This window comes from Schistocerca serialis, chromosome 8 (assembly GCF_023864345.2).
Source record: "Schistocerca serialis cubense isolate TAMUIC-IGC-003099 chromosome 8, iqSchSeri2.2, whole genome shotgun sequence".
NCBI lineage: Eukaryota > Metazoa > Arthropoda > Insecta > Orthoptera > Acrididae > Schistocerca > Schistocerca serialis.
Window position 1 is genome coordinate 107,061,774 of NC_064645.1, and position 22,327 is coordinate 107,084,100.

Genomic DNA, 22,327 nt, shown 5'->3' on the forward strand with positions numbered 1-22,327 from the left:
ACACTGAGTAAGACACAGACTATGGCCCAGAGCAATTCTAGTGCATAAAAGTCGCAGAAATGTAAGTCTGCATAAGAATTTGTAATAAAAAAATGTTTTAAACCTCAATATCTCTGAACTACATTTTTTGCAATAAATGACCCGTTTTCTAAAAAGTACTGATGTTAGAGACAAGAAATTTTCACAGCATGCCAAGTGTGAGATTCAACACGTATGGAACTAGAACAATTAAAATATCCTGAGTTGCTTTCTTTTTATGTTCATTTATTTACAAAATTCTGTTAAAAAATTGAGTGTTTGAAAAAAAACATGTCCCACAATACTGTTTTAGTAATAATTCTAATTCATTGTATCTAGAAAGGTGATTCAATAATTATGGAAAATTTTAAGCAGGTGTCTTAAAAAGTTTCCAAAATAATGGGTCATAAAATTCGATAATTTAACATTGGCGGCATAGGACATGTAATGTCCCCTAAAACGTCTGACAGATGGCGAAAACAAATCGAAAGAATTTCTGAATGACAGCTCCTCCTAGTCAACAGATGTATTTTTAGATATGAAGTAGATTCCACATCATTACAAAATCCACAGAATTGCGGATATGGTGAGTGCATTTACCCACATAAGGGTATTCCCGTGAGGTATTTTGCCAGCAAATGTGTAGGTGCCGTAACGTTGCTGACAATGAAGCGCAATGGCACCCCATCTTTTTGAACTTTAGGGAGTCCATAAAGTCTTAGCGGTACAGGTCCTTGAGGTAACAGCTTCTTGGCTACAACCTCTGGTAAATCCGCGTCCTTGAGAAGAGCCCTAGTCTAGTTCTCTATCTTCTTTGTGGGGTCAGCATTGATCTTCCTATAGGAGTCGTTATCTAGCAGGCTCTGCATCTTTTCAATGTAGTCCTTGTGGGAAAGAACAACAGTAGCATTGCCTTTGTCAGCAAGTAAGACATCAATCTTAGGGCGTTCTCTCAGGTTCCGAATAGCCACCCTCTCTCTGGTGCTGACGTTTGACCTTTTAGGCTTAGTTCTCATCAGAGCACGGCAGGTTTCACGACGTACTTCTTCAGTTGCTTCAGGTGGTAGTCACGCAACAACTTGTTCAACTGCACTGACAATGTCCGCAAACAGTTTGTATTTAGGGTGGGAGGAAAGTTAAGTCCCTTCTCCAGAACTTAAACCACCTCATCTATAAGCTCCATGTCAGTCAGATTCATGACCATCTTGCACGGTGTCTCCGGTGATGGTTTGTCAGCGAGGCATGAGAATTTTGATATTTGATGCCCTATGGCCTTTCTATAGGTGGAATCGGCTGTCACCCAGGTAACACCATCAATCCAATCCCAGGTCCAGGAATTAAAATTGTTTGCCAGTTGTAAACATAGTCTAAACTGATTGCAGCTATAATCTTAGCAAGGCTTGGACACCAGCACTGAGTTCAATTAAGGACATTATCAGCAAACAAAACGAGCTGACAACCAGGGCAGACAGAGAACTTACATCAACACCATTGCAGATGTCGACGCTAGTGTCTCTGTGACCGCTGACACCAACATGTGGCTGTGGGTGTGGACCGCAGATGGAGCAGCTTGTGGGGGCAAGGGGTATTATTCGGCCCACATCCTCAGGAACTAAATTCGTCAGCGCATATGACGATGGCGACATGTCTGATCGCCAGAATATTGTGCCCATTGGACACTATGAACCAGCAGTACACCCATAGAATGTTCGATCAACAAATATACCAAGAGAACCTGAAGAACTATATGCAACGCTATTTACACTGTCCATAAGGAGGAATTCATGAAGGCAAGTAAAGTGTACTCAGTTCCGTAGTATATCAATTATGACAAATTGCAGATAATATTTTAACAGTTTTAGACTTGTTTGAAACATAGGATATTCTTAGAAATTATAGGTGTGACCAATGAGCTATAGTTATTTCTGAATCTGGATTTTCACATCCCTGCCTGATGTCTACCAGCAATGGTTATAGACTTTTGCACAAAATTATAAAACTCCATTCTGAATCCTACTTATGGTATCCATAACCTATGTGGAAAAGTTTACTTTTAGTGTTGTGGTAATGAATTTTACAGCTCACCTGTGATTAACTCTTGTTACAACAGCATATTATATTAGGAAACAAAACAAGTATAAAAATCCCTATGTCCTGAAGGCACTGCTGCAAGATCTCCCATTATCAACTTACCACAGAAATCTGGCTCTGCTCTTCTTGAGAATATAGGACATACTTGTGTTTGCTGCACTGATGCATGCATGCGATAAAAGCATAGGACAGTACTGAGTGTGTTAGCAGTTCCTTTTGCTAGCCAACATAATGAGACATTACATTACACTACTTTAATATTCGTTCCATTGATCATGAATACGACATTTTATAATGATAGGGAACATGTCAGTTTAACGTAGGTTTTCTTTGAAGGACACACACACACACACACACACACACACACACACACACACACACACACACAGTCATATATGTATATATGTATGTGTGTGTGTGTGTGTGTATGTATGTGTTTATCCTTTAAAGAAAACGTACGTTAAACTGACATGTTTCCCATCATTAGAAAATGTTGTATTCATGATCAATGAAACAAATATTAATGTAATGTTATGTAACGTCTCATTCTATATATATATATATATATATATATATATATATATATATATATATATATATATATATATATATATTACTACTTCATACCTAAAAATTCATCTATTCAGTAGAAGGAGTTAACATTCAGAAATTCTTTTAATTTGTTATTAAATGTTGTTTGGCTGTCTGTTACACTCTTAATGCTATTTGGTAATTGACCAAAGATTTTTATGGTGACACAAGTCACCCCTTTCTGTGCCAAAGTCAGATGTAATCGAGAATAGTGAAGATCATCCTTTCTTCTAGTGTGTAGCTACGCACTTTGCTATTTTTTTTGAACTAGGATGAGTCATTAACAACAAATTTCATAAGTGAATATATGTATTGCGAAGGTACTGTGAATATCACGATTTCCTTAAAGAAACATCTGCAAGGTGATGTTGGATATGCTCCCGCTATTATTCTGATTACATATTTTTGTGCAATGAATACTTTTTCTATTAATGATGAATTATCCCAAAAAATGATGGAATACAAAAGCAGTGAATGAAAACAGACATAATAGGAAATTTACTGATTTGTTTATCACCAAAATTTGCAATAACACTAGTAGCATAAGTAGCTGAACTTAAACATTTCAGCAGATCATCAATGTGTTTCTTCCAATACAAATTCTCATCGATGCACACATCCAGAAATTTTGAATATTCTGCCTTAGAAAATGACTTCTATTCAAAACCTATATTTATCAATGGTGTTATGTCATTTACTCTACACTACTGTGTTAGTGTCTTTTCTCAAAATTTAGTGAGTGTCCATTTGCAGAAAACTGCTTAATAAGTTTTTGAAAGACATTATTTACAATTTCCTTGGCTAATTCCTGTTTCTTGGGTGTGATTACTACACTCCTGGAAATGGAAAAAAGAACACATTGACACCGGTGTGTCAGACCCACCATACTTGCTCCGGACACTGCGAGAGGGCTGTACAAGCAATGATCACACGCACGGCGCAGCGGACACACCAGGAACCGCGGTGTTGGCCGTCGAATGGCGCTAGCTGCGCAGCATTTGTGCACCGCCGCCGTCAGTGTCAGCCAGTTTGCCGTGGCATACGGAGCTCCATCGCAGTCTTTAACACTGGTAGCACGCCACGACAGCGTGGACGTGAACCGTATGTGCAGTTGACGGACTTTGAGCGAGGGCGTATAGTGGGCATGCGGGAGGCCGGGTGGACGTACCGCCGAATTGCTCAACACGTGGGGTGTGAGGTCTACACAGTACATCGATGTTGTCGCCAGTGGTCGGCGGAAGGTGCACGTGCCCGCCGACCTGGGACCGGACCGCAGCGACGCACGGATGCACGCCAAGACCGTAGGATCCTACGCAGTGCTGTAGGGGACCACACCGCCACTTCCCAGCAAATTAGGGACACTGTTGCTCCTGGGGTATCGGCGAGGACCATTCGCAACCGTCTCCATGAAGCTGGGCTACGGTCCCGCACACCGTTAGGCCGTCTTCCGCTCACGCCCCAACATCGTGCAGCCCGCCTCCAGTGGTGTCGCGACAGGCGTGAGTGGAGGGACGAATGGAGACGTGTCGTCTTCAGCGATGAGAGTCGCTTCTGCCTTGGTGCCAATGATGGTCGTATGCGTGTTTGGCGCCGTGCAGGTGAGCGCCACGATCAGGACTGCATACGACCGAGGCACACAGGGCCAACACCCGGCGTCATGGTGTGGGGAGCGATCTCCTACACTGGCCGTACACCACTGGTGATCGTCGAGGGGACACTGAATAGTGCACGGTACATCCAAACCGTCATCGAACCCATCGTTCTACCATTCCTAGACCGGCAAGGGAGCTTGCTGTTCCAACAGGACAATGCACGTCTGCATGTATCCCGTGCCACCCAACGTGCTCTAGGAGGTGTAAGTCAACTACCCTGGCCAGCAAGATCTCCGGATCTGTCCCCCATTGAGCATGTTTGGGACTGGATGAAGCGTCGTCTCACGCGGTCTGCACGTCCAGCACGAACGCTGGTCCAACTGAGGCGCCAGGTGGAAATGGCATGGCAAGCCATTCCACAGGACTACATCCAGCATCTCTACGATCGTCTCCATGGGAGAATAGCAGCCTGCATTGCTGCGAAAGGTGGATATACACTGTACTAGTGCCGACATTGTGCATGCTCTGTTGCCTGTGTCTATGTGCCTGTGGTTCTGTCAGTGTGATCATGTGATGTATCTGACCCCAGGAATGTGTCAATAAAGTTTCCCCTTCCTGGGACAATTAATTCACGGTGTTCTTATTTCAATTTCCAGGAGTGTATAATTGTATTATCAGAAAAAAAATTAGCTTTGCATCTTCGTGAGTATAGAGTGACAAGTCATTGATATACAGCATATTAAGAACAATAAAGGACTCAAGACTGAACCCCATGGGTTCTTGATACCTCCCAAGTTAGAAGACTCTGCTGATTTTCGAGACTATCTGTACTGCTAATTTCAGCCTTCTGCATTCTTCTAGCTAAATGATAATTAATCCATTTGTGCATTGTCCCACTTGTGCCACAATACTTAAGCTTATCTAGAAGAATTTTGTGATTCACACAGTCGAAAGCCTTTGAGAGATTACAAAGAATCCCAGTGGGTAATGTTTGTTTATTCAGAGCATTTAATATTTGATCAATGAAAGCATATGTAGAGAGAATTTTAACTAAAGCAGGCAGAACTGAAAATTTTGGTAAGTTATCCACATGCTAGTGTCACCTCAGTTTGACGAAAAGTGTGAATGCATTTCGTTACTTTGCTTAGCTCATGTTCATAAGCAGTCTGCAACGTATTTATTTATTTTTTAGTACTGTTTGCTTGTCTGCTGTAGGGTCAGTGGGTCGTAATTTCTCTACTACAGAACTGTAAGCAGCTTCCTTCTTACAGTAAAGTACCAAAGTAACTGGTATAGGCGTGCGTATTCAAATACAGAAATATGCAAACAGCCAGTATAAGGCGCTGCAGTTGGCAACACCTATATAACAAGTGGCTCGTGCAGTTGCTAGTCTGGTTACTGCTGCTAAAATGGCAGGTTATCAAGATTTAAGTGAGTTTGAACGTGATCTTTCAGTCAGCGCACGAGTGATGGGACACGGCACCTCTGAAGTGATTTTCCCTTTTCAAGAGTGTACCGTGAATATCAGGAATCCAGTAAAACATCAAACCAACGACATCATTGTGGCTGGTAAAAGATCCTGCAAGAATGGGACCAACAACGACTGAAGAGAATCATTCAACCTGACAAAAGTGCAAGCCTTCCGCGAATTTCTGCAGATTTCAATGCTGGGCCATCAACAAGTGTCAGTGTGCGAACCATTCAACGAAACATCATGGATATAGGGTTTTCGAATCAAAGGCCCAATCGTGTATCCTTGACGACTGCATAACACAAAGTATTGCGCCTCGCCTGGGCCCATGAACACCGACATTGGACTGTTGATGACTGGAAACATGTTGCCTGGCTGGATGAGTCCCGTTTCAAATTGTATCGAGCAGATGGACGTGTATGGGTACGGAGACAACCTCGTAAATCCATGGACCCTGCATGTCAGCAGGGGACTATCAAGCTGGTGGAGGCTCTGTAATGGTATGGGGCGTGTGCGATTGGAGTGATATAGGACCCTTGAGACGTCTACATACAACACATACTGACAGATGACACATACATAAGAATGTCTAATCATCTGCATTCATTCATGTCCAATGTGCATTCTGACAGACTTGGGCAATTCCAGCAGGACAATGCGACACCTCACATGTCCATAATTGCTACAGAGTGTCTCCAGGAACACTCTTCTGAGTTTAAAAACTTCCTCTGGCCACCATATTCCCTAGACATGAACAGTATTGAGTATATCTGGGATACCTTACAACGTGCTGTTTAGAAGAGGTCTCCACCCCCTTGTACTCTTACAGATTTATGGATAGCTGTGCAGAATTCATGGTGTCAGTTGCCCCCAACACTACTTCAGACATTAGTCAAGTTACAGCACTTCTACATGGTTTCGAGGGCCCTACACGATATTAGACAGGTGTACCAGTTTCTTTGGCTCTGCCAGCTGGGGTGGCAGAGCTGTTCTAGGCGCTACAGTCTGGAACCGCGCGACCGCTACGGTCGCAGGTTCGAATCCTGCCTCGGGCATGGATGTATGTGATGTCCTTAGGTTAGTTAGGTTTAAGTAGTTCTAAGTCTAGGGGACTGATGACCTCAGAAGTTAGGTCCCATAGTGCTCAGAGCCATTTGAACCATTTTTTTCTTTGGCTTTTCAGTTTATCTCGATCGCTGTATTGATTTCTCTTAATATTCCACAAACCGGTATGACTCCTACACGTTTTAATTAATTCAGTAGTGCATCTGGCATTTTAAAATTCACTGTGCTCACACAGATGAGAAACGTACACTAAAGTTTCTAAACGAACAGCTGACTGAAACACGTTTCGCATGTCAAATTTGCAGTGATATCCTGCTCACATATTACCTGCGCAGATGTGTTAGATGCTCACAGATTTGAGGAATTTGCTCAAAGTTCCAGCTCCAACTTGCATGTTTGCACCTATCTCATATCTGCGCAAATCTGCTGTCCACACGCAACTATCAGTCTGCAGATATGTGATGTGCACAGATGTCCGCGGAGACAGATCGTGGTATGTGAACGACCCATTAATTAAAGCTACACAGATCTTTACCATTATTGCAGTGCGTGCGACATCTATCGGTGCAGTTCGTAGGCCTGGGTCCCAGCCAGTCTCCCGCGAACTGCTACTGGACGCAGTGAGGGAGTGAGTTCACTAGGAGCTAACGAGCTAGCTATCTTTGAAGCCAGAACAAAATGGCGTCTCCTTTGGAGTTGCTGGATGGGAAAAGGCAAAGGGAAGAGCCGCTTCTTAGCAAAATATGGGCTCCTTTGACATACGGAGGCATAGCGTTCGCTGGTGTGTGTTTCGCGAATGCTGCTAACCGTCGTCCCTTGCTAAGCGGTGCGTATGTGCATAGATTTTACTGTTCGGAGCATTATTTTTGCAAGTGTAGCAGGTTGTGCGCTTATTGAAATCGGAGGAAATTTGTTAGTTGTATATTTATGTTATAATCCACGGAATAATTCATCAATTTCGTTTGGTTTTAAAAGTGAAACGCTTCTGACTCTCAGTAAATATTTACAAACCACTATAACTAAAGTAGTAGTAGTAGTAGTTGTTGTTGTTGGCAACTACTAAACAACAACAACTAAAGTAGTAAGTGGTGTAATTGTGTGTATTTTTGTTTTATTGAAGGAACATGAAATCCTCCCATGGGTGTAGTATATTATGTGTTAGCGCTAATGCAGAGATTCTTGTGCACTGAACTGTCAATGATTTCTCTGTGTATGAGTACAGAATTACACCATTTGAAATACGTGCTTTGTAAATCATAAATTATGTCGTCCGCATAAATCTGCCGCCTTTGTGAATGTGTTGATCGTATGAAAAATGAAATGTAATTTAACAGCGAAATCGATGGGATTGTTTATGCTTAGTTCTTGTTCGAATGAGTGGCTGTAACTGTTAGGAAGTCAGTGAGGCACCATCATTTTTGGACAAGACATTATTGTGTATATTGTTACAAGAAGAGGTTTGTAACATATCGATGATAGGCAATGAAAACCTCGTACCTCCGCCTTTCTGTGAGACATCGTAATTTCAGTGGCCCCATTATCAGAGAGAGATTTGAAAGTACATGAATTTCTGTAATCTGTCAGTAATTAGGCTTTTACCATGTAGTTACACATGTAGCACTTTTATTTGGATCAGTTTATATTGCTTGTAAGAAACCGTTTTTACATCCCATGTAAAATTTAATCAAATGGATGTACAAGGTTTAATTGCATGCCATCAATATGTCATTGCTCTTTGAAGGAGTTAATGGAGAGAGGGTATATGTAGAATTCAAGATTCAGTATCTAAATGTTGTATAGTCCGTATCAGTTCAGAGGGAGGTGGGGGAATGGTAACACCCTTATATTGTCTTTAGTGTTTGAAAGAACAAGGTGCATTCAACTGCCAATTTTGGTGCTCATTGGGATGGACAATGACTGTTGTATGGGCTCTGAGAGAACATTCCTTCGACAGGTGGGGAGGGTTGAGATAATCGGCCTTTCTTGCAGAGTGTCATCTAAGCTCACAACCTGCCCTATTGTGGCCAGAACAGGTCAGGGGACTCTGGTTCTGAGCCAGATAGCAGAATTGAATGAGAGACTGAGAAGATTCTCAGACAAGTTACACTGTGACTTCATGGACTTACCTCATTCGCTTGAGAATTGCAGGGTTGCCCTTAAATGGGTCAGAGGTACACTACACACCATACTCTGCTACACAGGTGACTAATTGTGTGAAGTGAGTTTTTTTTAATTTAATGTGACTCTCTTTACAATCCAAATAATGATGGCTGTAGGGGACGCAAAAGAATTACTGGAAACCCCAAAGAAACAGTCCACACAAATGAAACCTTAAAAATCTTTGTGGTGAGTTGCTGAAGCATTCACAACATAGTTTGAAGTGCTCTTTGAAAGTAGTCGAACTCATACAATACTAGAACTACCATTAAAGTAATAATTGTAATCCAGAAAGCTGGTTAAGATAGGAAATTGACAACTGTGAGACTTTCGGTCTAAATCAAAATATATATATCAAAAGAATAGGCTAATGGGATATGGAGGTGGATTTGTCAGAGTGGGTAAGAAACTCAAATCAAAATTGAAACTGCATGCAAGATTGATTGGGCAAGATTCAGAATCAAGGATGGGTGTGAATCTGTGATTTGCTCCTCCTAATGACAGCTGCTCAGTCCTAGATGTAACCGAAAAATTTGGAGGAACCTCAGTTCACTAATATGAATGAATGTTACCCAGTGATACTGTCATTATTGACTGAGGCTTTAACCATCCAACAATTTATTTTGATAGTTATTTTTCTAAATTGTGAACATAACAAGACATCCTGTAAAACATAACTAAATGCCTGCTCTGAAAGCTACCTACAACAGTCAATTTAGAAGCCCAATTGTGATGGAAATATATTGTATTGAATTGCAGCAGACAGGCCTTGTTTGGGGAAGTCTTTGCTGAAACTGCATTAGTGACTGTAAGGTAGTTACAGCAATTGTTGTATAAAGAGCAGGGAAATTTAGTTAAAGAAGCAGCCATACCCTGTCCCAAAAGAGAACTCAAAATATTTACCTAGTTGAGCGTGAACAGATAGAAGAACTGTGGCTCATGTGGCAAAAGAATGGTTGACCAAGTACTGGATAATTATGTACCTAGCAGAAAAGTTCATGATGGAAGGGATGCTGCATGGTATACAGTCACTGTAAATAAACTTTAAAGAAACAGCAACTGATGCATGATTGGTCTAAAAGAAAGCATAAGGCTGTAGGTAGAGAATGAGTGAAACGTGTTTATTGTCAAGAGGGCAGTGCATGAAGCCTTCAATGACTACCACAGCAAAAACTAATCAAAAGATCTCTCTCAAACTGTAAAGAAATTTTGGTAAAATGTGAGGCTGTTAGTGGTACTACAGGTACTGCTCAGACTGCGGAATTGTCTTCAGATCTTTCTTTTTTAAGGAAATTGAGTACTACTCCAGTTTAATTCCTCCAACACTACAGAGATGATTGATATAGACCTAGATATTAGTGTCGATGGCATTGAGAAATAGCTAAAATTGCTGGCATTAAACAAGAGTCTAAGACACCATTGGAATCATTGTCCCATTCAATACGTAATTTGCAGGTAAATTAGCCTCCATCATAATAACCAGAGATCCCTTGAAAAAACATTATTCACCATGATTGGAAGACAGCATACATCATACCTATTGACAAAATGGAAGCAGCAGAAACAATTGTTATTTACATCTATACTCTGCGAACCATTGTGAGGTGCATGGCAGAGGGTACATCCTGTTGCACCAGTGATTAGAGTTTCTTCCTGTTCCATTCACACATGTAGTGTGGGAAGAATGATGGTTGGAATGCCTCTGTGGATGCAGTAAAGTTTGGAAGGTAGGAGATGAGATACTGGCAGAAGTAAAGCTGTGAGTACCGGGCGTGAGTCGTGCTTCGGTAGCTCAGATGGTAGAGCACTTGCCCGCGAAAGGCAAAGGTCCCGAGTTCGAGTCTCGGTCGGGCACACAGTTTTAATCTGCCATGAAGTTTCATATCAGGGCACACTCCGCTGCAGAGTGAAAATCTCATTCTGGAAACATCCCCCAGGCTGTGGCTAAGCCATGTCTCCGCTATATCCTTTCTTTCAGGAGTGCTAGTTCTGCAAGGTTCGCAGGAGAGCTTCTGTAAAGTTTGGAAGGTAGGAGACGAGATACTGGCAGAAGTAAAGCTGTGAGTACCGGGCGGGAGTCGTGCTTCGGTAGCGCAGATGGTAGAGCACTTGCCCGCGAAAGGCAAAGGTCCCGAGTTCGAGTCTCGATCGGGCACACAGTTTTAATCTGCCAGGAAGTTTCATATCAGCGCGCACTCCGCTGCAGAGTGAAAATCTCTTTCTCTGGATAGTTTACTCCTATCTTCGAGTCTGCCATTTCAATTCCTTCAGTATCTCTCTTGACACTCTCCCGCGGATTAAACAAACCTGTGACCATTCGTACTGCCCTTCTCCGTATATGTTCAGTGTCCTCTGTTAGTTGTGGGTTCCACAAACTTCAGCAATTTCTAGAATGGGTTTCACAAATGATTTGTAAGCACTCCCAAATATTCTACCAATAAACTGAAGTCTACCACCTGCTTTACTCACTACTGAATCTATGTGATCATTTCATATTTGTGAACTAATGTTATGTCTCATTGATGTACACCCATTGTAAATCCTGAACATATTCTGAGCCCAAAAATGTCATCCATGCCAACCATCATGAATTCCGACAACATCGATAATGTGAAAACCAACTTGCACGTCTCTCTCATGACATCCTGAAAGCCATTGATCAAGGCTGTCGGGTAGAAGCAGTTTTTTCTTGACTCCAGAAAACCATTTGACTCGGTGCCACACAAACAATTTTTAACAAAAGTTAAGATTGTGTGGGGTACCAAACAAAATTTGTGGACTGATTGAGAATGCAATGGCTGGGAGGATGCGGGCTGTTATCTTGGTTGGAGATTAGATAGATGTAATGTCAGGTGTGCCCCAGGGAAGTATATTGTTTTTGTTGTGAATTGATGACCGTATAGAGAATATTAATAGTAATCTCGGACATTTTGCTGATGACGCAGTTAATTACAATCAAGTATTATCTGTAAAAAGCTGCACAAGTATCTGTTCAAATCTTGATGAGATTTTAAAGTGGTACAAAAATTGGCAGCTTCTTTGAAATGTTCAGAAATATAAAAGTGACTGTAAAAACAGAGTGTCACAATTGGAACCAGTCGACATCCAAATAGCTGGATGTAAGTAATTGTAGGGTTATGAAATGGTATGATCACTTAGGCTGAGTAGTAGGTAAGGCAAGTGACATACTTCAGTTCATTGGCAGGATACTGAGAAAATGCAGTCAGTCTACAAAGGCAGTTGCTCACAAATCATTTGTTTGACCCGTGTTAGAATCAAGTGTATGCCACCCATAAAAAATAGGGCTAACTGGAGACTTTGAACATATACAAAGAATGGTAGTACTATGTTTACAGGCTTGTTAATTCATGGTAGAGTCCCACAGAAACATTAAAAGCCTCTAGTGTTAGACATGTGAAGATAGACTGCAGTTATCTCTGAAAAGAATATTTAAAAAGTTTTGAGAATCAACACTAGGTGAAGAATCTGGAGATATTCTTCATCTCCATATATGTTGTTCCTGTAGGACTATGAAGAGAAGATTAATTATGGCATGCACAGGACTAACACAATCATTCTTACTGTGCTCCACATGCAGTTGGAATGGGAAGAAATCCTAACATGTGGTACTATGCTGTGGACTTCACAGTGCTTTGCAGAGTATGTATGTAGATCTAGAAGGAACCTTCCAGGCGTTTGCCTGAAATGATTTAGGGAAAACTATATGAGGATGGCCGGCCAGGGAAAACTATGTCCTCATGAATATGAGGTCAGTGTCTTAACAATTAAATACTCCATTGCTTCATTTGGTTAATCCCTGTTGTACAAGTTCTTCTGTTCATACATAATTTGCACTGTTTCGTTGCATCTCTCTACACTATCACTCCACACACAACTGACCTACTGCAGCTAAAGTGCAGTTACAGTGTCAGTGGCTCTTGCATTGCCTGTTGATTGTTGTCAGTTTGTTGATGTTGGTCATAGCTGGCTGATAGCACGTGGTAGCCAATGAGAATCGCTGAATCTAACCATTTATTTTGGAATTTACTGTACTTTTGTTTTCAGTATGGAGAGTGCCAGAATAACTTATGTGGTTAGTATGGATGTTAATGTTGGTTACTGATTTTTGTACTTATTTGGTGAATGGGAAAAAATTAGATGTAGTGACAGACTGGCCTGTAGCAAAGCCAGAGACCTACGTTGTCTCCTCTTGTTATTAACTACTACTGTGAGTAATACAAAATTGTGCAGTATGCATTACTTATAAAGTATATTTTAACTACTCTTTATATTTATATTGTAGGAATCTTTTTCACCTCGTTTTTTGGCAGATGATTACCGGTAGGTTACTGGCTGTGTTCCTGCATTAACTTTGCTGTAGATATAAATTTTGCACATTGATTCAAGATTTATTAATTTATGTATTTATTTTTCAGGCATACAGAGGCATGCACTATTTACCCTAGGTGCTGTTGCTCTTGGTAACTTCGTTGAGAAGTACAGGGCTGATTATCTGGCTGAAAAGGATGCTGTTTTAAGACACTATGTAGAGTTGCATCCTGAAGATTTCCCAACTCCAGGTAACCAGAATTATCATTTCCACTTTTTATTTTCATTTCTGGACATGTTTACACGTTGCTAGGGTATTATACTATGATTTAAAGGGTGTCCCATTGTAACCCCTGAAGAAGAATATCTTGAAATATTACATCATACAACAAAGTTGTTTAATATAAACCTTGATGAGTAATTGGTATATCTGTGGACTACAGACAGAAAAAGTTCCAAATTATTTTTAAGGATTTTATTAACTCTGAACCGCCAACACAATGTCTCTTCTGGCATACAAAGTAACTGATGTACTGGCTGATTCTGAGGCCTACAATAAAGAATGAAAAACGTATGAAAAGAATGTTCCCATATACAACAAAATAGTATCCCTAGACCAAACCAGAAAAGTTAAACGACGAAACAGCTACTCTGGTGATTCTTGATGAGCAGTGTCAGAGACCCCTTAACCTTAAAGGATGGCTGATGACATGAAGAGTTCTTGGGTCAGTTGATATCTTGGTGGAAGGTGGACAGTGGATGACAGTGCAGCTGCTATGATGGCACCAGAATGAGCACCTGATTGATGAAGAGTGTAAACTCTTGGCTCCTGGCCCATGCAGCTCCCTCGGTGTGAACACCTTTCAAGCTATGACACGGGGGTATATTAGACACTTGCTCCAGGATACATTGTGGACTATTTTCAGTCACGTGTTGGGAGGAACTGCAAACGCAACCTCTTGTGGCCCAGGTGAGACTGCCTGGTGGCCACCAATTAGTGTCTGGCTGTACAGGAAGACAGGCAAAGCTGACCCGTACTCTGTCTGGAGCCCCCTGTACAAGTTTTCGGCGGGTCGCAGATGTTTTGGGTCCTTGGCCTAGACATATTACTAATAGTCCAGTCAAATTAGACATTAAACTGGACATTTAAAAAAAACAAGCTGCTACTTGACAGAAACATTCAGGACACTTTCCAGATCAAAGTTTTAAAAAAACGCTTTTGGCGAAATTCTGCCATCGTGACAATACTGAAACCTTGGGATTTTAATTTTAGAGTTTTAATTATAGTAGCAGAACCAGGCAGCCAATTGGGTTAATTTATGTACCAAGTTAATGAGCTTAAGCATCCTAGCACCTAAAATGCTAAAATTGTTTGCTGTAGTCCAGTTTTTTTTTTTTTCAAGAAATAATAATATATATTTTAACGCCACTAGTGCTGGAAAAAAGACCTCCAATTTTTCACTTCTGATCATGTGGTTGTGTTGTTTTTTTAATCACAGTAATGTTGTAAAGTCCAACAAAAATAAAATGCAGTTCAAATAATTTACATGGGATGGGAAGAGCAACAATGATAGTGTTTTTTTTTATGAAAGTGGGCGAAGTTGCTGTAATATGTTCACTCACTGGCCAAAAATTAATAACAGAAAGAAGTTATCAGAAAAAACAGTGAGCAGGACTTTTTACATTTTTTGGTTATTTACAGTTTACATAAAAACATGACAGTCAAAGTTTTGACATTGTCTTTGATGTCAGTCTGTGAAGTACACAGATTTATGCACCAATGGCCAGTGTAGTAGCCCCACATACTTGTGCAACTTATGCCGCCTGCCCTGGATTTAGACTTGCTTTTGCAACCAGATTTACAGTTGCGAGATATAATTTGAAATACTTGCTCTAGTGCTGGTTTCCAGTTAGATTTGGTTTAAGCCAGCTGGCATGCGCACTCCAGCCCTATTCTTTTCCCAGAAGGTTATTTCCCGTCCATACTTGAATCTAAAGGTAATGATGCAAATCAGTTAAAGATCCAAGAATTTTTGTTTATATTAGACAAAATTAATGAAGATAATGTCTTCCTCAGCTGACAGTGGTAAACTCATTGCAAATGCTGTTGTCCCACTGTGGGTGTAGATGTAAATGTGGCCAAATCAAATGTTGTTGTGGTGGACTACTTTGCATCTGCCCTGCTGTACAGCTGTCTGATGCTGTTCAGGTTGTCTTCAACACCATGATGGTACAAAACGAAAAGGAAATGTTCTTCAGCTTATGCGATTTCCTGGTGTGTAGCACCTGTTTTGTTGAAGAGAGAAACTCTTTCCCTTAAACAGCTGTTGTCTCTGAGCTAGTTTTTGCCTTTTCTGCAAGGAGCAGAAGTTAGGTCACATCCAGTTGCTGCGCGTGGCCACTAGAATGAGGAGCGCCACGCCATTGTTGGCCATATGTATAGCACTCTTCACCACCACAATATCTGCATCCCCCGAAGCTCGAATTACCTAGATCCCAGCTAGTGTAAAGTGTCTTGATAACAATGACGCACAGTTTTTTTTTTAACGTACGCTAGTTGAGTAGATGTTTATGATGTAGCATCATCAGTTCCATGTGCTCTTGGAGTCTTTCATGGATGTCTGAATAAAATGTTTGTTTTCAAACAGTGTCAGTTCAGCATAAGATGAGTTGCGCACCTCATAGTAGCAAGTCAACTTCCATGCATGTGCCATTTCAGCCCTCTACGACTGGTGCCAGATGCTGTAATCATGCTTATACAAGCAGAAACTGTGCCATCCCTGGCAGTCAAATTGATAATGATGGCGGAGAGTGCCATTGAAAGCGTGGGAATTTTATTTGAATTGTCGCGGCTTGAAAACAAAAAGATTTTATTCATTGTCAACATCCCCTTGCGTTTCTTTTGGGACTCAATGCAGCATAGACCCACCTGAATTGCAAATACTGCTTTGGTTGGAAAGTCATTTTTGGGTGGCACAATCTCTTCAAGAACGTCAATTAATGCGGGCTTCGTGCCTTTCTCATAAATGTCCCATCATAAGATCACAGGCTGCTAGTTTGTATTTCAGATATTCTCAAAGGTCATCATTGTTGCATACAACACACAGCAGTCAATAAAAAACTTGTTTTGGATTTATATTAATGAGTGTCTTTGATCTTGGACATTTTAGACACAGAGACAAGAGTCATGACTTTATTTTTTTATTCTTAGGGCTGTATCTTCCCAAAATCTGCCTTATCCGAAACTTTGCAAGACTCTTAGCTCCAGGGATTTCAGAGATTGCTCTGCAGAACCTTTCTATGGCACCAATTACATCAGTACATGCAGGCGTGGCACCAACCAACAAATCTGCTGCGTGGGCGATGAAGTCTGACGAAAGAACATTGTCAACAGAAATCTCTTCCAAAAGGAGGTCCAAGTGTGTTTGTTTCAAATGATCACTGAGACAAGATTCGACTTTTTCTACATCCTTAATTATATTGCCAATGAGAGCTGCATCAGAAAATGCATGCAGATAGCTTAAGTGCAAGCATTGCTGGTCATCGTGCAGTCACATTACTTGCATACGCAGTCTCCCAGAGTATTTATATTTTTATCTTTATTTTTGGTTATAATAGGCAACAAAACATACAATTTGGTGCAGAAACAAAGCCAATTGGACACTTGGTCAGTTACTATGTTAACTCGAAAATTCCAAGATGGCAGATTTTCCCCAAAATGAATATTTGGGGACTCTTATAGTTTTGAACTGGATATCATCCTGAGCATTTCTGCCAATTTTCAGCTGTAAAATTTCCAGGTTGGGGCAATTTTTTTGTTTAATTTGACTGGACTGTAAGTGGGTCACAAGGAAAGCATGTTTAATTCTAGATAGCACGCCTTTACAGGAAATTGGAGCACCTGCGTGTGGTTCATGTTGAACAAACCTCCTCCTTACAGCGAGTACTACAAAAAAGATGTAGTTCCACAAAAGTTTGCTTTTATTCATTTATTTTTTTTACATAGACACTTAAAAAAAATCATCTATTGTCGCAGTTAACAGTGCTGTCTAGTAGGGAAAGAAAACAAAGAGGAGATAAAATACTTAATTAGCCTCTAGCATTGACACAATAAACATTGAGGATCTGGAAACAAAAGTTGGCTCAATTTTCATTGACCTCAGTGATCTCTAGAATGTAACTGTAATGCTTACCTTGTAATCACCTTTGTCTGCAATAACTTTTATCTGAAAAACTTCAGTTGTAATGTGTGTGTGTGTGCATCTGGTAGGCAGTGCTGGGACAGTGTCGATCTCTCTCTCTCTCTCTCTCTCTCTCTCTCTCTCTCTCTCTCTCTCTCTCTCTCTCTCTCTGTGTGTGTGTGTGTGTGTGTGTGTGTGTGTGTGTGTGTGTGTAGGCTGTCTATATTGTTATCTATACTCCTTCCACAATTTGTATTCCACTCAAAACTTTTTAAGTAACATATTGATTTGTCATAGTGTAATCTTTCTTGAGAGATTCTGCAAAGATTAAAATGGGATGGTTCTTACATTCATGCTGGTGATCAAAGTTTAGAGTTAACACATTTCTCCCCTCGATAGTTACATGGTTGTTTTCCTAGAAATCTTACATCTACTCAGGCATTTAGTGCGTCATTCAGTCCCTAGTAAGCGGAGCTCATTTATTTTGCTGTGCTTTGAATGCATTTTCAGCTAACTTTGGAATTAGTGGCTGAATTGGCTTACATTACAATAAATGGAGGCTTGAAACAAGGTTAATTGGAGATGAAATTAATTTGTAAGCAGTTTTATGACTAGTGTGTTAGATTAAAATGACGTGTGGAGGAATGCATGGGGCAGTCTGTTAAGTTCGAAATTTCAGAACTGACCACAAAAGTTCTGCGAATAGTTTTACATCAGCAAAAGCAGGGAAAAGTACAAAATTGAAAGAAAAAATAAGATGTAAAGTTGCTGGAGGGAAGATGAAAAGTTATTCTAAACCTCTATTGTGACGTAGTACAGGAAAGATGTGAGTGATCACACACAAGACAGTGAAAAATTCACACCAGCAGAAAGGTTCTTCGGTATCTTGTTCCTTGCAAGTTCTGAGATATTTACACTTTCATAAATAATCAGATATATTTACAGTAATGATATGTTCAAGTGGAATGGAAAGAATTTAATATTTTATAGAGCCAGTGTAAGTGAAGTACAGGTTTCACGTAGCACTGAAAACAATGAATGGACAGCAGTAATAAAGGTTACTGAATAGGCTGAGCATTTGTTTGTGATGGCTTAAATAATACTGTTTCTTTGGCGGCTCACCAGAGTGGTGCACCAGGGTGCCGACCCAGGTGGCCTCTATAAGCGGGGTGTGTGAACTGTATGGACTCGCGATCCCTGTAGTTGTGCATGTCATGAGTGAAGGTACATCACAAAGGTAATAACTAGCTGAATAGTAGAGGGTTAGATTTGTGGAAAGGCATATAAACAAGACTGAGTGTTTCGCATTAATTGGTTTTGACCAGTTGTTTTATCATAGTATGTGCCTGTCTCCTTTCTTTCTCATTTGTTCTCTTTCCTCCTCATCTCCTTCCCCCATCTAATTTCCACCTAGCCTCTGCAGAACAAGCCACTACAGTAACTAGAGAATCAACACCCCCTGCGGTGCTTCTCCCAACCATTGTAGGACATGCGGAGGAGTATTCATACTGCAAGCATAAGGCTCAAGGCAGTCCCCCAGGTGCTGAATTGTACTAAAATTAGGGAATTTAGGAGCCACGGAACTTCTGTGAAGGTTAATATAGCCTGTTCTAACCTTTTACAGACCTAACCACAAGGAAGTATGTGGCATATTGTTGAAAGATCCTGGAATTCTCCTGAAAAATAATCAAATCTGTCAAGGGCACCATCTATGGGAATTAATGGTCCTAGAATGCTATAGAACACTATGTATTCAGGGTGAATCATTTAAAACTTGCATTGCGAATATTGTGGAAATGAAAATTGCTATTGATGTGTGGTTTTCACAGAACGGGTTGGTAGTCAGGGGCTTATATTGTTAGCCAATAAACAGATTGTAATAATACTTCAAATATTTTTGTGCATAAATACACATTTGTAAATGAAACAATGCCTATTGACACTAACAAACTAAAATTAGGGTAAATTAGAATATCAATGGTGTTTGTTGCAGGATCCTAGTGCGAGTCATATTTTGAAAAGTTTCCATACAGAGACTTGTTAGTGCCATTCAGCCTGCGTAGTTGCTAGGTACAATGTTATGTTTGCTTACAATGTGCTTTTGTGTTCCTCGAGTGCATTGTGACTTGCTAGTCAGTGTGTGACAGTCAAGCAATAGGTCGCTGGTGGACAATGGGATTTACCAATGCAGAAAAAGCCGACATGCTCATAGTGTATGGAGAGTGTAGTAAGAATGCAGTACAATGTGTGTGGCAAGATATCACGATAGACATCAACCGTCTCAGCAATTACTTATTAACTTCTTCAACCAGTTACGTGAAAATGGTTGTGTAACACACAGACTGTGTAACAGAAGGGAACAAGTGATGACAGAAGGGGGGGAATTGATGTTCTTGCTGCAGTTGCAGTTGATTCACACATTAGCTCCTGTGTAATCGCACGTGGTAGAGCCATGAGTCAGGAAAGTGCACCATGAATTCTCCATTGGCATAAGTCCCACCCCTATCACATCACTCTCCATCAAGAGCTGCCTGGAAATGATTATGAGAATTGCGTTAACTTCTTTATATTGGCATTAAGACAGGATACTCCAATTGATTCATATATCTTGTTTAGTGATGAAGCCACATTTACTGATCATTGCCAGATAAAGTGCAGAAACATGCACTATTGGTCTGTTGACAATTCCCTTTTTCTTCATCAAGTTGAACTTGGGCATACATGGAGTATAAACATATGGTCTTGCATGGTGAACCATCAGCTCATAGACCTACTTTTCACAGACAGAACACTGAATGTGAACAACTATCTTAGCCTCCTAACAGAACATCTTCCACAGATGCAGGAAGATGTTCCTCTGCAGACTATGAGGAACCTGTAGACCAACTTGATGGCTGTCCAGCCCATAGTGCATGAAGTATTACAGCATGTCTTCACGAATAATTGTTTCGAAATCTTTGGATTGGATGCAGAGGACCTGCACCTTGACCAGCCCATTCCACATGTAGACTTCTCTCTCTCTCTCTCTCTCTCTCTCTCTCTCTCTCTCTCTCTCTCTCTCTCTCTCTCTCTCTGTGTGTGTGTGTGTGTGTGTGTGTGTGTGTGTGTGTGTGTGTGGGGGGGGGGGGGGGGGGGGAAGCTGAAAGATACTGTCTACAAGGACACACAGACTACACCCAATGATAGGTAATGATGTATTACTGCAGCCTGCTTGAACATCTCCACAGAAATGCTAGCTTGTGAGCAGCTCTCGTTCCGTACCAGGCTTGAAAGTGTGTATTGCCGCTGCTGATGGTAATTTTGAATACAGCCTGTGATGGTTTGTTTTCTTGTTACTAGTCATAGTCCATATAACTAGTGTATGCACTTGTGTTGTTCTTTAGAGTGTGCTACCACAGATGTTGTACAAATGTCGGTGTGGGAACTTTTCAAAATATATCTTGTAAACAAATCGCGCTAGAATCCCGCAGCAAACACCACTGACAGTCTAATTTATCCCAATTTTATAACAACAAAAACAATTATTGATTGTTGTTGTTGTTGTTGTTGTTGTGGTCTTCAGTCCTGAGACTGGTTTGATGCAGCTCTCCATGCTACTCTATCCTGTGCAAGCTTTTTCATCTCCCAGTACTTACTGCAACCTACATCCTTTTGAATCTGCTTAGTGTATTCATCTCTTGGTCTCCCCCTACGATTTTTACCCTCCACGCTGCCCTCCAATACTAAATTGGTGATCCCTTGAATTATTGATTAATCTAATATAAATGAATAGATAAAAAATCTACTCTACTTACCGGACAAAACTTACCCATCTGGCGAGTCTCCCCAGACCCGGGGTTGCGGATGAGTTTTTGAACTGAACCTTTCCCTAAACCTCTCCAGTCCTTTTTGTTCACCCCTCTTTGTTTCCCTTTACCTCTTCTGCCAGGAGGAGGATTTATGGCCCCAAAACTTTTGTTTGTGTATTCCCCTACCGCCGCTTTCCCCACTTTTAGTTTGTTAATGTCAATAGGCATGGTTCAATTTATAAACGTGTATGTTAGCATGAATTACAATATATTGATTGGCTAACAGTATGAGCCCCTGATTACCAATCCATTGTGTAAAACCACACATCAATAGCACTTTCTATTTCCGCAATATTTGCAGTGCAAGTTTTACATGATTCATCCTGTATATATCATGCACATCTATGTGGTTTTTATGCCTTTCCTGTTTCCATAACATCACATTTCTTTTTTGTTGTTTTGCCATATATATTCACTTTAGTTTCTTCTACATTGACTTCCTACACCTTCTCATATTTTTGACTCATTCACTCCTCACTCTACCACTTCTTTATTTCTGCGTCTTAATATGTGGCATTAGCTTTTCACCATTAATTTTTTACCTTTATAAGCATTCTAATAGACTTGTTCTTTAGTTTGAATCCTCTTATTTTAACACTCATTCTCCACATTTTCAAACATGTTAATAGTCTGGTTACAAAATTATTATCTACACACTATTGTAACTGCAGCATTTTCTCATGTTAACCTACACAGGTCCTATTATGTGTAAGTACTGCAAAACAGTAGAAGAGAATTATTAATTTTTTTTTGCCCTTTAAAGATTAATTTTTGCACCTAACTACTGAAAATCGGAATATTTTTGTTTCAGAACGAAAGAAATTTGCGGAGGTTTTCAACCGGTGGAACCCTGTTCGCTGATACTTTGTTCACATCCATGTGAAATTGAGTTACGTTGTAAGAATAGTAGTATGTTGTATTATATACACACCTATGGTTAATCATCGAGAAATGTACATATAAATAAAAATTTGTTATTCTTAA

General features: G+C 40.5%; 1 protein-coding gene across 1 annotated transcript; it reads left to right on the forward strand.

Annotated features, from left to right (window-relative positions):
* Positions 1-7,477: 7,477 nt before the first annotated feature.
* LOC126416276 (NADH dehydrogenase [ubiquinone] 1 subunit C2) lies at positions 7,478-22,327 on the forward strand. The gene is made up of 3 exons (XM_050083915.1): positions 7,478-7,654; positions 13,422-13,565; positions 22,155-22,327. The coding sequence occupies exons 1-3, from the start codon at positions 7,507-7,509 to the stop codon at positions 22,202-22,204; spliced, it is 342 nt and encodes a 113-aa protein (XP_049939872.1). The 5' UTR covers positions 7,478-7,506; the 3' UTR covers positions 22,205-22,327.